Here is a 16,824-nt window from a genome sequence, read left to right as displayed (position 1 = left end):
CCACATAGAAAGCTTCACAGTGTAGGCAGGTCAGTTGGTAAATCACGTGGGTGCTTTCACACGTGGCTCTGCCTTTGATCGTGTACACCTTCCGGGTTACAGGACTGGAGTAGGTGGTGGTGGGAGGGTGCATGGGACAGGTTTTACACCGGGGGCGGTTACAAGGGTAGGAGCCAGAGAGTAGGGAAGGTGGTTTGGGGATTTCATAGGGATGGACTAACAGGTTACGAAGGTTAGGTGGACGGCGGAAAGACACTCTTGGTAGAGTGGGGAGGATTTCATGAAGGATGGATCTCATTTCAGGGCAGGATTTGAGGAAGTCGTATCCCTGCTGGAGAGCCACATTCAGAGTCTGATCCAGTCCCGGAAAGTATCCTGTCACAAGTGGGGCACTTTTGCGGTTCTTCTGTGGGAGGTTTTGGGTTTGAGGAGATGAGGAAGTGGCTCTGGTTATTTGCTTCTGTACCAGGTCGGGAGGGTAGTTGCGGGATGCGAAAGCTGTTTTCAGGTGGTTGGTGTGATGGTTCAGGGATTCCGGACTGGAGCAGATTCGTTTGCCACGAAGACCTAGGCTGTAGGGAAGGGACCATTTGATGTGGAATGGGTGGCAGCTGTCATAATGGAGGTACTGTTGCTTGTTGGTGGGTTTGATGTGGACGGACGTGTGAAGCTGGCCACTGGACAGGTGGAGGTCAACGTCAAGGAAAGTGGCATGGGATTTGGAGTAGGACCAGGTGAATCTGATGGAACCAAAGGAGTTGAGGTTGGAGAGGAAATTCTGGAGTTGTTCTTCACTGTGAGTCCAGATCATGAAGATGTCATCAATAAATCTGTACCAAACTTTGGGTTGGCAGGCCTGGGTAACCAAGAAGGCTTCCTCTAAGCGACCCATGAATAGGTTGGCGTACGAGAGGGCCATCCTGGTGCCCATGGCTGTTCCCTTTAATTACTAATGATGATCTGATCCCAAATTATGACAGCAGTCAAATCTTCTCATCATCACATAGTGTCTTCCTCTACTGTATGTTTGTGAAACATCACATTCACATCTTGGCTGTTTGGTGGATTCATTTTGAGATGTGTTATACCATACTAAATAACTGTTCAAGTCAACTGACTCTGTCATTCAGAAGATACTATGTCTAGTGTAAGACTGACAGCAGCTGTCATGGTGGACATTATTTTGTATAAACATTCAGCCAGTGGATAACATAATGTTAAATGTTTACAAAAGCGCTCTAGCCATAGGAGCAAGCAAAAACTGTTCTCATTTCTTGACAAGTGGTACAGACCTACAGTTTGAAATTTTGATAGCTACATAATATTATGTACACATTGGTGATAACACAAAAAGCCTGGTAACTCTTGATATGTTGTGCAGATGTAAAATGGCAATTTCTCAAGAGGGAATCTCAGTCCAAAAATGAATAGTTTGGCCACTGTCGAGGTTTGAGAGTGGTGGCATCTATGTGTCCTCAGATTATGTCAGCTATCTTAATTAGTTATGAAACCTACATGACATCAGTGTAAGGTTGATTCACAGATTGAACACATAGCACTCCTGTGCATGTGCTGCATCTTCTTAAAACCTTTATTGTAATTACAAGTGAGTTGTTGTGTACCAGTGCATTAATGTTGCTGATAGTATTACAGCATGCACCAGTACACAAATTAAACTGACTGATATGTTGCTTACATAAGACAAAGTTAATGCCAACAGCAGAGTTGCTGCACAATAGTAGGCAGAGAGGTTTACCAACAGAGATACTGCCCATCATTTGACATTTTCAGCAACTGACAAAAGATCAGAAAAGTTGCAAGTTCATAGCATATATTTTTCTCTTTTAGTTTTTCTCAACATTTTAGCATTTACGTACAGCAATGAACATTTTCCGTGTCTGTTACATTTTGTTGTATGTAATGCAGTACTGTGGAATATTAAGAAATTTACAATATACATGGTATCCTTATGAATACTGTATCAATTACTGTGACCTTGTGTCTAACATTAACTATCAAAAATAAATGCCCGCTATCCTCAGTCCTGAATGGTTGCCTCTGAAGAGAATGTTTAGAAGCACTTCAAAGTGGAACTGTCCCACCTGTGCTCTCCAAGAGGTAGAAGTGGTTGGGCACATTTCACTTCTATGTGTGGAGAGTTGTCTGTGAACAAGAGTGACATCCAGTACAGTCAACAGTTGTGGAGGGCTACACACAACACGCACAGTTTGTGCAACAGCATTTATAGCACAGCATATTCCAGTAACAATTCCTGATGGCATATAAGTAGCACCATCTGGATGTCACAAAAACAAATCAATGGTTGGTAAAGGGGGACCAATATCATGGCCACCAGATCTTACACATCTTGACCATTTTCTAAAAACTACAGTGTACGCTACTCTAGTAGTATCAGGGGATGATCTCATTGCATGGATAAATGTGAAATGAAGTCGGTTTAATTCAATACAAGCCAACAACCTAATATACTACAGACATCTCTCATCATCTTGTTATCACAAACTTAGAATCATGACTACACATAAGTATGCACATATAATGCATCGAACCAGGAACATTGTGGTCTAATTGTTTTTTATTGAAAGTTAATTTATTCATGAGATACCAGGATTTGAAGATAATATAATACCACTAATATACAAAAATACATTATTCAAAACTGAAACATAAGAAAAACAGCCTAGTTAACTTTGTGGACAAATTGTTAACTATTCTGAGAAACCCCCTCCATGAATCCTGGACCTTGCCGTTGGTGGGAAGGCTTGCGTGCCTCAATGATACAGATAGCCGTACCATAGGTGCAACCACAATGGAGGGTTATCTGTTGAGAGGCCAGACAAACGTGTGGTTCCTGAAGAGGGGCAGCAGCCTTTTCAGTAGTTGCAGAGGCAACAGTCTGGATGATTGACTGATATGGCCTGGTGACACTAACCAAAATGGCCTTGCTGTGCTGGTACTGCAAATCGGAAACTACAACCGTAATTTTTCCCACGGGCATGCAGCTTTACTGTATGATTAAATGACGATGGCGTCCTCTTGAGTAAAATATTCCGGAGGTAAAATAGCCCCCATTCGGATCTCCAGGCAGGGACTACTGAGGAGGACGTTGTTATCAGGAGAAAGAAAACTGGCGTTCTACGGGTCAGAGCATGGAATGTCAAATCTCTTAATGGGGTAGATAGATTAGAAAATTTAAAAAGGGAAATTGATAGGTTAAAGTTAGATATAGTGGGAATTAGTGAAGTTCGGTGGCAGGAGGAACAAGACTTCTGGTCAGGTGAATACAGGGTTACAAATACAAAATCAAATAGGGGTAATGCAGGAGTAGGCTTAATAATGAATAAAACAATAAGAATGTGGGTAAGCTACTACAAACAGCATTATTGTGGCCATGATAGATACGAAGCCCACACCTACCACAGTAGTACAAGTTAATATGCCAACTAGCTCCATAGACGACGAAGAGATTGATGAAATGTATGATGAGATAAAAGAAATTACTCAGATAGTGAAGGGAGACAAAAATTTAATAGTCATGGGTGACTGGAATTCGATAGTAGGAAAGGGAATAGAAGGAAACGTAGTAGGTGAATATGGAATGGGGGTAAGGAATGAAAGAGGAAGCCGCCTGGTAGAATTTTGCACAGAGCATAACTTAATCATAGCTAACACTTGGTTCAAGAATCATAAGAGAAGGTTGCATACATGGAAAAAGCCTGGAGATACTAAAAGGTTTCAGATAGATTATATAATGGTAAGACAGAGATTTAGGAACCAGGTTTTAAATTGTAAGACATTTTCAGGGGCAGATGTGGACTCTGACCACAATCTATTGGTTATGAACTGCAGATTAAAACTAAACAAACTGCAAAAAGGAGGGAATTTAGAGATGGGACCTGGATAAACTAAGCAAAGAAGGGAAAGCACAAAGGTGGAAGTAGTATATAGAGGGTCAATACAAGGGCGATATTCTTGAGGACAATATTATGGAAATAGAAGAGGATGTAGACGAAGATGGAATGGGAGATACGATACTGCGTGAAGATTTTGACAGAGCACTGAAAGACCTAAGTCGAAACAAGGCCCCAGGAGTAGACAACATTCCATTAGAACTACTGATAGCCTTGGGAGAGCCAGCCCTGACAAAAAACTACCATCTGGTGAGCAAGATGTACGAGACAGGTGAAATACCCTCAGACTTCAAGAAGAATATAATAATTCCAATCCCAAAGAAAGCAGGGATTGACAGATCTGAAAATTACCGAACTATCAGTTTAATAAGCCACGGCTGCAAAATACTAACACGAATTCTTTACAGACAAATGGAAAAACTGGTACAAGCCGACCTCGGGGAAGATCAGTTTGAATTCCGTAGAAATGTTGGAACACGTGAGGCAATACTGACCCTACGACTTACCTTAGAAAATAGATTAAGGAAAGGCAAATCTATGTTTCTAGCATTTGTAGACTTGGAGAAAGCTTTTGACAATGTTGACTGGAATACTCTCTTTCAAATTCTGAAAATGGCAGGGGTAAAATACAGGGAGCGAAAGGCCATTTACAATTTGTACAGGAACCAGATGGCAGTTATAAGAGTCGAGGGGCATGAAAGGGAAGCAGTGGTTGGGAAGGGAGTGGGACAGGGTTGTAGCTTCTCCCCGAGGTTATTCAATCTGTATATTGAGCAAGCAGTAACGGCAACAAAAGAAAAATTCAAAGTAGGAATTAAAATCCATGGAGAAGAAATAAAAACTTTGAGGTTTGCCGATGATATTGTAATTCTGTCAGAGACAACAAAGGACCTGGAAGAGCAGCTGAACGGAATGGACAGTGTCTTGAAAGAAGGATATAAGATGAACGTCAAAAAAAGAAAAACAAGGATAATGGCATGTAGTCAAATTAAACTGGGTGATGCTGAGGGTATTAGATTAGGAAATGAGACGCTTAAAGTAGCAGATGAGTTTTGCTATTTGGGGAGCAAAATAACTAATGATGGTCGAAGTAGAGAGGATTTAAATGTAGACTGGCAATGGCAAGGGAAGCATTTCTGAAGAAGAGAAATGTGTTAACATCGAGTATAGGTTTAAGCATCAGCAAGTCTTTTCTGAAAGTATTGTATGGAGTGTAGCCGTGTATGGAAGTGAAACGTGGATGATAAATAGTTTAAACAAAAAAAGAATAGAAGCTTTCGAAATGTGGTGCTACAGAAGGATGCTGAAGATTAGGTAGGTAGATCACATAACTAATGAGGAGGTACTGAATAGTATTGGGGAGAAGAGAAATTTGTGGCACAACTTGACCTAGAAGAAGGGATCAGTTGCTAGGACATATTCTGAGGCATCAAGGGATCACCAATTTAGTATTGGAGGGCAGTGTGGAGGGTAAAAATCGTAGAGGGAGACCAAGCGAGGAATACACTAAACAGATTCAGAAGGATGTAGGTAGCAGTAGGTACTGGGAGACAAAGAAGCTTGCACAGTATAGAGTAGCATGGAGAGCTTCATCATACCAGTCTCTGGACTGAAGACCACCACAACAACGACAACAACATTCTGAGAAAGTGATTTGTTTAGCTTATGTGTCCATACTGCATAAGTTATTAATTAATTAAGACAACATTTTAAGACGAGAATAATTTTTATACCGTGTAATATTTCAAAATTCTGTTCTGATAATACTGAAGTCTGAAATTTGCCAAACACAGCAAAGTTCTTAGAGTTCCCATATTTTGATTTTTATAGGACATACTCAAATTTTAAACTTTTGTTAAATGAATTATAAATGGTTACCCTCTTAGAAGCCACGTAGCTTTTAACTAAACATGAAGGTTCATTACAATACCAAAAAGTAGTGCCTTGTACACACACACACACACACACACACACCAACAATTTAACAGAAACATAAAACTGAGAGGTGGCACAATGTTTTACATGCTTCAAATTAAATTCTGAAGTCACACCCTTGCTCGTTTCACCATGGGTGTCAGTCTCTACAATGCTGTTGAACATTCCGCGAACAAGTTGATCAAAATTTTGAACCACTTTCATTATGTGCTCAATCAATCAGTTTTACTGGGGTAAGAGGTGTTCTAATTTTAACACATGTAGATAACCTACACTTAAAACAGAACCTGGTTTTTCTGTTGTCTTGTATAAACTGTGAAAACGTCACTAAACAGTTTAGTGCAGTGAGTGGGTAAACAGAGTGGACAGCAGAGATACTAAGTCATTATGAAAGGGCTACACGCCAACTTTGTGGAAGACTGAATATTTTCCTTACTCAGAGGTATAGTAACTGCCAGTTCACACCAGTTCACATTTATCTAGTTTTGCCCACGTTAAATTTGATATGTCTGATTGCAGATTAACAGAGTTCATAGAAATTCATGAGCTATAATTTTTTCTCTCAAATATTCAACTTTCTTTGGAAAGTGTGATGAAGCATCAGATCTCAGCTTTTATACAAACATAGTTACAAGTAATTGACTCTGCAGAACTGTACAAACTAATACAACCTTTCATAAAGTCTCAAATAAAGTGTAATAAATACAAATATTTGCATCATCAATCTATATGGTAATATAACTACTATTTCTCAAGGAAATACACGTGTATTGCTGGTGAGTTGAAGTTGCTGTTGAGTTGAAGAAAATCAATTTTTTTATTTTATTTATTTATTTATTTATTTATTTGAGTAATTGAGGGACAAACCTCTGCCAGAGTGTCATCAGAAACTGGTATACTGGAAGCATCCAAGAGAGTGGCATCATTTCTTAGCACTTGTACTTCCACTTCACAAGGTACCCCACTGGCCAAGATTGTAACCATCTGATTGTTACAGTCTTCATCTGAACCTAGAACCATAAATAATTATTCTATCTTCCCAATGATACAAACAGTTACATCTCTTTTTTTATAATTATTTTTAGCTGTACATCTCAGAAAAGTAAACATAAATTTCTCATGCATTAACTGAGGTCTATACAAAAATTATTGCTAAATTGATTTCTTTACAAGACTACATCTTCATTCAAACAATGCAATTAATAACTTCAAATTTTCTGTAAAAAAGGGTAGTACTGCATTAGAATGATATGTAAAAGCTATAAAATACAGAAATATTTTTAAAAACATTTTGCAATGCATTTAAATAACAGCAAAAATTTGTAACATGTAAAGACTATGTCTCCTTTCTTTTCTAATCTGATATCCCGAAACAGAATCACATAATCCATTCTCAAATGCATGTTCACTGATTTAAGCCTTGATAATTTCAAAATTCACTACACAAGTATTTGATAATATTGAATGTGATTCACATATACCCTGGTAAACAAGACAAACAAGCTCAGTTCTCCAAATTCTTTTGCCATAAAGTTATGATACATAACATCAAAATTCCAGGGCAGGCAATGTTTAGCAGGCAACAGTGATTCGAATTTCATGCCCAGCCAGAGAGTTGATATGGAGGAAAGATCAGAGGCACTAAGGTTTCATACTACATCTACATCTACAGCCATACTCCGCAAGCAACCTGACGGTGTGTGGCGGAGGGCACCTTGAGTACCTCTGTCGGTTCTCCCTTCTATTCCAATCTCGTATTGTTCGTGGAAAGAAGGATTGTCGGTATGCCTCTGTGTGGGCTCTAATCTCTCTGATTTTATCCACATGGCCTCTTCACGAGATATACGTAGGAAGGAGAAATATACTGCTTGACTCCTCGGTGAAGGTATGTTCTCGAAACTTCAACAAAAGCCCGTACCGAGCTACTGAGCGTCTCTCCTGCAGAGATCCGAAATGTGAAATAATTTGGGTGAAGGTCATGGTTAAAGCAGGCTCAGACATGGTAATTGGATGTCTCTATAGGCCCCCTGGCTCAGCAGCTGTTGTGGTTGAGCACCTGAAGGATAGTTTGGAAAATATTTCGAGTAGATTTCCCCACCATGTTATAGTTCTGGGTGGAGATTTTAATTTGCCGGATATAGACCCAGAAACTCAAACGTTCATAACGGGTGGCAGGCACAAAGAATCCAGTGAAATTTTTTTTAAGTGCTTTATCTGAAAACTACCTTGAGCAGTTAAACAGAGAACCGACTCGTGACGATAACATATTAGACCTTCTGGTGACAAACAGACCCGAACTATTTGAAACAGTTAACGCAGAACAGGGAATCAGCGATCATAAAGCAGTTACTGCATCAGCCGTAAATAGAAATATTAAAAAAGGTAGGAAGATTTTTCTGTTTAGCAAAAGTGACAAAAAGCAGATTTCAGAGTACGTGACAGCTCAACACAAAAGTTTTGTCTCAAGTACAGATAGTGTTGAGGATCAGTGGACAAAGTTCAAAACCATCGTACAATATGCGTTAGATAAGTATGTGCCAAGCAAGATCGTAAGAGATGGAAAAGAGCCACCGTGGTACAGCAACCGAGTTAGAAAACTACTGCGAAAGCAAAGGGAACTTCACAGCAAACATAAACATAGCCAAAGACTTGCAGACAAACAAAAATTACGCAAAGCGAAATGTAGTGTGAGGAGGGCTATGCGAGAGGCGTTCAATGAATTCGAAAGTAAAGTTCTATGTACTGACGTGGCAGAAAATCCTAAGAAATTTTGGTCTTATGTCAAAGCGGTAGGTGGATCAAAACAAAATGTCCAGACACTCTATGACCAAATTGGTACTGAAACAGAGGATGACAGACTAAAGGCCGAAATACTAAATGTCTTTTTCCAAAGCTGTTTCACAGCGGAAGACTGCACTGTAGTTCCTGCTCTAGATTTTCGCACAGATGACAAAATGGTAGATATCGAAATAGACGACAGAAGGATAGAGAAACAATTAAAATTGCTCAAAAGAGGAAAGGGCGCTGGACCTGATGGGATACCAGTTCGATTCTACCACAGCATACTGGGTATCATATTAAGTTTCAGCTGATGACCGATGACAAGCCCCCTTTTTGCTACCTTTTTCCCACTTGAACCTTCTTTTTAAGATGGCACAGCAGGTGAAAAGTTGGACACTGTCCCTTAGTAACCGCAATTACTGGATCCATACAGGCCCATCATGCAGCACTCACACACACACACATACACACACACACACACACTTTCGTGCTTGCAGTGTGGTTTAGATGAAGAGTTTGACAGGCACATAGTGATGATTTTCTCCTTGTTATCCTCAGAGGTACATATAGGCTAATGGCCTCCATAATTTTTTTATACCTCTCACTTCTTCTTGTTCTATTTTTGTATTCGAGATGCCACAAGTTATACAGTGCTTTATCTGTCTCCTACATTTCTATCAGTTTTGTTCTAGATGTGATGGACCACGTAAATTTTGAAGCCATGTTGATAAACATTAAATGTCGGACAGCAGCAACAATGTTAGCGCTCCAAGTGGTTACATTTCTCCATGCAGTAAACAGAAGATATATGTTTTCTTTGATCAAATATAATACGAGGCACTACATTCAATCAAAGACAATTTGATCAAGGTCTAACTTTGACAACAAAGTTCCATATTATACAATCAAATCATATTTGACAAAGAAATGCAAATGATGATATCTTATCATTAGCCACAGACAAATCTGAATGCTTGGTACTAATTCCACCTACACACTGCACTTATGTAATAAAGCTTCTCCACATTGCATATTAGGGAATAGGCAGAATGAAGATAACAGTGCAATGTCATGTGTGAAGTGTAATGTCGTGTTGACACCACCATAGAACATATGGCTCAGAAATGCCAGCCTGCACCCACCATCAATCAGCATTGGCACAGCATCTCAACCCTTGGCCATTTTACGACTACCCCCAGCAAAGAATATATATATATTGATTTCATTGAAACATTCCAAAAAGCAGTGTAGCTGCTGGTTGTCAACACCCTCTCTAACTCTCCATATGTGGCACATATACAGGGTGTTACAAAAAGGTATGGCCAAACTTTCAGGAAACATTCCTCACACACAAATAAAGAAAAGATGTTATGTGGACATGTGTCTGGAAACGCATAATTTCCATGTTAGAGCTCATTTTAGTTTTGTCAGTATGTACTGTACTTCCTCGATTCACCACCAGTTGGCCCAATTGAAGGAAGGTAATGTTGACTTCGGTGCTTGTGTTGACATGCGACTCATTGCTCTACAGTACTAGCATCAAGCACATCAGTACGTAGCATCAACAGGTTAGTGTTCATCACGAACGTGGTTTTCCAGTCAGTGCAATGTTTACAAATGTGGAGTTGGCAGATGCCCATTTGATGTATGGATTAGCACGGGGCAATAGCCATGGCGCGGTACGTTTGAATCGAGACAGATTTCCAGAACGAAGGTGTCCCGACAGTAAGACGTTCGAAGCAATTGATCTGTGTCTTAGGGAGCACAGAACATTCCAGCCTATGACTCGTGACCGGGAAGACCTAGAATGACGAGGACACCTGCAATGGACGAGGCAATTATTCGTGCAGTTGACAATAACCCTAATATCAGCGTCAGAGAAGTTGCTGCTGTACAAGGTAACGTTGACCACATCACTGTATGGAGAGTGCTACAGAAGAACCAGTTGTTTCTGTACCATGTACAGCATGTGCAGGCACTGTCAGCAGCTGATTGGCCTCCACGGGTACACTTCTGTGAATGGTTCATCCAACAATGTGTCAATCCTCATTTCAGTGCAAATGTTCTCTTTACGGATGAGGCTTCATTCCAACGTGATCAAATTGTAAATTTTCACAATCAACATGTATGGGCTGACGAGAATCCGCACGCAATTGTGCAATCACGTCATCAACACAGATTTTCTGTGAACGTTTGGGCAGGCATTGTAAATGATGTCTAGATTGGGCCCTCTGTTCTTCCACCTACGCTCAATGGAGCATGTTATCATGATTTCATAAGGGATACTCTACCTGTGCTGCTAGAACATGTGCCTTTACAAGTACGACACAACATGTGGTTCATGCGCGATGGAGCTCCTGCACATTTCAGTCGAAGTGTTCGTACGCTTCTGAACAACAGATTCGGTGACCGATGGATTGATAGAGGCTGACCAATTCCATGGCCTCCATGCTCTCCTGACCTCAACCCTCTTGACTTTCATTTACGGAGGCATTTGAAAGCTCTTGTCTACGCAACCCCAGTACCAAATGTAGAGACTCTTCGTGCTCGTATTGTGGACGGCTGTGATACAATGCGCCATTCTCCAGGGCTGCATCAGCGCATCAGGGATTCCATGCGACGGAGGGTGGATGCATGTATCCTCGCTAACGGAGGACATTTTGAACAATTCCTGTAACAAAGTGTTTGAAGTCACGCTGGTACGTTCTGTTGCTGTGTGTTTCCATTCCATGACTAATGTGATTTGAAGAGAAGTAATAAAATGAGCTCTAACATGGAAAGTAAGCGTTTCCGGACACATGTCCACATAACATATTTTATTTCTTTGTGTGTGAGGAATGTTTCCTGAAAGTTTGGCCGTACCTTTTTGTAACACCCTGTATAGGGGATAGGCAAATTAATGTGAACACCTGTACTTACTTGGGAATGGTTTATTAATAAGGGGCTGGACCCCCATTTGCCCATAATACAGCTGTGATTCTTCTTGGAACACTGGCATATAATGATTATATAGTCTCCAGTGGAATGATATGCCACACTTCGATCAGAACCTCTTCTAATCCTGTAGTGACTAGGGATGGGAAATCTGCTCCAGAGTCTGTGCTCCAATACCGCCTGCAAGAGTTTGATAATGTTCAAGTCCGCGGACTGTGCTCGCCAGGGAAGATGCTGCAGCTCAGTTGTGTGCTGCTCATACTACGATTGTACTGTTCTGATTGCCTGAATGAATGCATCATTGTTAAGGAACAACATTTGAATCGTGGGGTGCACCTGATCACCTAAAATGTTCACATAATCATTGGCTTTAACATGGCCTTTGAGGGTAATGATGGGACCAGCAGAATACCATAATATGGCAGCAGACATCATCACACTTCCACCTCCATGCCTAACTGTTGGAATCAAACAATAAAGATTGTAGGCTTCTTTTGACATTCTCCAGACTTAAACCCAGCCCAATGTTGGAAATAACAAAAACGTCGACTCATCAGACCATATGATGTGTTTCCACTGATCAGCTGTCCAGGGTTTATGCTCCTGATAGCATGTTTTACTCTTCTTTGCGTTCGTTGTCATCACTAAAGGTTCGGTATAGCAGCTCATCCGTGAATATTCGCTTTATGGAGTTCTCGGTGGACAGTGTTGGTAGATACGGAGTCTCAAAGATGGTTATTGAGCTCTGCAGTCACTTTAGCTACTGTACATGTTGCTTTGACACAATTTATGATAGCATACGATGGTCTCTGTCATTTAGTTTTGATTTGCACCCACTATTATGTTTACACATTAATGTCTTTCCACATTTTGTGTAGGCTGACATGACTGTTGAATTAGTTGCTCTTGAAACATTCAATAAGTTGCCTGTTTTGGTTACTGATGCTCCAGCTAATCGGGCCCCACAATCTGCCTTCTTTCGAACTCTTTTAGGTCTTTCCTTGCACATCGACCTCAGCTCTGAATGCAAATGCAAAGCGTGCACTACTCATTAACGACCTGCACTGATGCCTAGTCCGTACTTAACATGCACAGTCCAGCACAACACATGCCTTACATGCATTGTTGAGCATCAAACACAACCATTCCATTACTACTACTATTCACATTATTTTGTCTCTCACCTGTAGCTACCACTACCACCAACACCAACAACCACCAGCAACTAACATTCATGCCTTCTTTCTCATATTTGCAATAGAGCCCTCCATCATGGTTTCTGACAACAGCCTTCAATTTACAACCTCTATATTTCAGGATATTTGTGAACACAACTGTATTGAGGACCTGACCATCACCTCTTTCCATTTCAGTACCCAGTCCGGAAATTGACCTTCAGAATGCAGATGTGCAATATAATGATGACAGCTGACTCCAGGGTCATACTCACCAGCTTCCTCGTAACCTACCTGTCTGCCCCATAAATGGACGTAACCTGTCTGAAATTTTACACAGGTGCTAATGATGCACCCTTTTTTGGCACATGTTCCCAACTCAGCTGGCCCACTGCCCTTGCACCTAGTCTTATTACCACACACACTCCTATGTACCAGCTAATAGGGAGTGGCAAATGTTTGAGGCTGAAGCTGACCAGGATCACAAGGTCATCCAGTGCAATCAGCTCCAGCTACAGTGAAATGTAATGCCCCATCCCCCTTAACAATCAACTGGACATGACTCGCACAACCGTGTCTGTAACTAGCATGCCCAACAACCTGCCTGTCACTACTACAACCTCTGCTATTGTTTTAGGCACCAACAAGGGGTCAACAATGATGAACAATGGGAGCTGGTGGGGGTGGAACCACTCCCATGCCCTATGCCACTTCCAGCTCTCATCAACATCACAGGAGCCCCCACCAAGCAGTCAATGGAGGCTGAGCATTCTTGGACTGGTGTGCCCATGGAGAACGAGCTGTTGTCCTCCTGTGAACCACAGCTAGCATCCACTCCACTGCATGCAGGACAAGTGGTGATCCAAAACAGTCGTCAGCCAGCAATTCCACAGACAGTGCCAATACCTGACCTGTTAATCATGATGAAATACCACGAGAGCATTTAGCGGAAATTCCAGCAACTCAAGACCCCCTTCCCTAAACAAAAATTGGCGAGAAGCCACAAGAATAAAAACAAGCAGCTTTTGTCCCATATTACTCCTGCTGATATAATTATCTTATAGTTTCATATTTATCACTCTCCCTGCATCATATCCCGTATTTTTGCATATTAACTCCCGCACCTTTCTAGCTCCACATGATCTTGTATCTCATCCTACGAACGCTCCCCCACCCTCACACACACACTTTCTCCATTCTATCCCAGTTTGCACCCACTAATTCCACCTCATCCAGTCACATCTGCTGTCCCCCTTCTTCACACTTATCCACCCTCAGACCTGCTACCCACAGTAATATATACTATTTTTCTTATCCTTGTGACTTCTCGACAATTTTAGTGAGTTTTCGCATTTCACTATCATCGACTCCCTCAGATTTCATCTTGTTTCCCACTTTTGCATCCTTTTTGTGAATTTTCACAGGTATTTGGGTGTATTATTGTGAAATTTTTCGGGCGTAATTCTACAGTATTTACGCAATTTTTCGCATTTTTCCACCACCATAGATCCTTGCTCCTTCCATCTGCATCAGTACAGAAAACTTTCCTTATTCCTAGCAGATCCCAGTCCCACATGCTACTCCTGCATTGTTGCTTGGCTCATGGAATCACCCCTAATGACCTTACCATCAAATTAGCCATCTCTGGCTGCCACCCCTCCTTCCACAATGGCCTCCACCTGTTCAGATTCTGCCAATCCTTAGCCCTCGCCAACATGGACCTGCAAAACCATATCAACCTAGCCCAAACCTCCTTGCTGTACCTTCTCTCCATCTGCAAAATTCTCCTGCTATGCAATCCCAAATTCCTGGAACCCATAACACACATTGAAACTCTTGCCCTGCAGGAACTTGAGCAACATGCACACCACCTCCAAAAAAAGCTCTCCATCCTGCTCACTTCCTACTCCTTAGAGTACCACCGTCCACCACCTTTACAACAACCTCCAAGCCTCCCCCATGTCCCCTCATAGCTGACAAACCCTGTTTCACAGACTTACTACACTTACCCCACCCTCCAAAACTCCCTCCCAGCACCACAGAGAATCCAGAACCTAAACAGACTCCCAACACAGCCATGAACCTTTCCTCCAGAAGACTTAGCCCCACAGAAATATTGGTCCTTTCCAAAGGCCTCACCTTTTGCCCCACTCCCAAATTCAACCATGCAAAACTTGTTAAAGACCTTCTCTCCTTCTCCCGGCCCCTACAGTGGAAACACTTTTTTGCTACCAACCCTACCAACAAGACTCAATCTAAGACCAATATTGAACCTTGCCTAACTCAGTTCACTCCTCCATCCAACTGTCATTCCCCTCACTGCCCCCAAATCAGCCCCTGTTAATTTTCCAGAATTTCTTAACCTCCAACTCTGGCTCACCATCATTCCCCAAATCCCTCAACATGCAAACTAGCCTTACATCCACAGAAAGAACTGCAGTCCACCATCTAAAAACTGATCCCGACCTCATAATCCTACCTGCAGACATAGACTCCACCATAGTTGTTTTGAACCACAAGGATTACCTGGGGGAATGACTCTGCCAGCTGTCAGATACTTACACCTAAAAACCTTGCTATGATGACCCATTCCAGCAATCCAGCAGGATCTCCAGATCTCCAGTCACTACTCAAATCCTTAGGCACATCCCAGAACCTCTCCCTGGAGTCCATCTCTCTACTCACTCCGACCACTCTCGACCCTCCTACCTTCTACATGCTTCCTAAAGTCCATAAACCTAACCACCCAGGACACCTCATTGTGGCCAGTTACTGTGCGCCCCCCCCCCCCCCCAGAGAATCTCTGCACTCGTATACCAACACCTTCAACCTATTGCCCGGAACCTACTCTCTTATATAAAAGGTGCCAACCATTTTCTCCACAGACTCTCCACAATTCCTGCCCTTTACCACACGAGCTCTGCTCGTCACTATTGATGCCACCTCCCTGTACACGAACATTCCTAATACCCATGGCATTACCGCTGTTAAACACTACCTTTCTCAACATCCAACAGATTCCAAACCAACAACCTCCTGTCTAGTCTCCATGACCACCTATATCCTCACCCACAATTACTTCTCCTTTGAAGGCACTACCTACAAACAAATCTGGGTTAGGCTATAGGCACCTGTATGGCACCATCCTATGCCAAACTACTCATGGGCCATCTATAGTAATCCTTCCTAAAAACCCAGAATCCTAAACTGCTCACCTGTTTCAGATTCATTGATGACATCTTTGCTATCTGAATCAAAGGTGAGGACACCCTATCCACATTCCTCCAGAACCTCAACAACTTCTCTCCCGTTTGATTCACCTGGTCCTACTCAACCCAACAAGCCACCTTCCTAGATGTTGACGAGCACCTCAAAGATGGCTACATCAGTACCTCCGTCCATATCAAACCTATTAACCACCAGCAATACCTCCACTTCAACAGCTGCCACCTGTTCCATACAGCCTAGCCAATCATGGTTGTCGCATCTGCAGTGTCAAGAAGTCCCTCTGGGAATATACTGAGGGTCTCACTGAAGCCTGCACTGACTCTAATTATCCTCCCAACCTTGTACAAAAACAAATTTCCAGTGCCTTATCTTTCCAGTCTTCCACCACCTCCCAAGTCCCACCGCCCGGCCACACAGGAGCATTCCCCTCGTAACTCAGTACCACCCAGGACTGGAGCAGCTTAACTTCACTCTCCACCAGGGTTTTGATTACCTCTCCTTGTGCTCTGAAATGATAAATGTCAGGCCCACTATACTTCCCACCCCTCCCACAGTGTTATTCCACTGTCCATCGAACCTACACAATATACTCGTCCATCCTTACACAACCCCTGCTCCCATTCTCTTACCTCATGGCTCATACCCCTGTAATAGACCTACATGCAAGACCTGTCCCATACATCCTCCCACCACCACCTACTGCAGTCTGGTCACTAACATCACCTATCCCATCAAAGACAGGGCTGCCTATGAAACCAGTCATTTGGTCTACAAGCTAAGCTGCAACCACTGTGCTGCATTCCATGTATGCATGACAACCAACAAGCTGTCTGTTCGCA

At 42.1% G+C, this 16,824-nt stretch overlaps 1 protein-coding gene across 6 annotated transcripts in view; it reads right to left on the bottom strand.

Annotated features, from left to right (window-relative positions):
* The window catches only part of LOC126253044 (uncharacterized protein C2orf42 homolog), a 258,388-nt gene that overhangs the window by 140,680 nt on the left and 100,884 nt on the right, over nucleotides 1-16,824 (bottom strand). For all 6 annotated transcript variants that reach the window (XM_049954119.1, XM_049954115.1, XM_049954114.1 and 3 more), the window contains one exon: nucleotides 6,735-6,877. In XM_049954119.1, the coding sequence (XP_049810076.1) occupies nucleotides 6,735-6,877 (143 nt within the window). The remainder of the gene's footprint in view (nucleotides 1-6,734; nucleotides 6,878-16,824) is intronic.

Source organism: Schistocerca nitens, chromosome 4, assembly GCF_023898315.1.
Source record: "Schistocerca nitens isolate TAMUIC-IGC-003100 chromosome 4, iqSchNite1.1, whole genome shotgun sequence".
In the NCBI taxonomy this organism is placed as follows: Eukaryota; Metazoa; Arthropoda; class Insecta; order Orthoptera; family Acrididae; genus Schistocerca; species Schistocerca nitens.
Note: the sequence above shows the minus strand (reverse complement) of the source record. Positions and strands in the feature narration are given on the sequence as shown.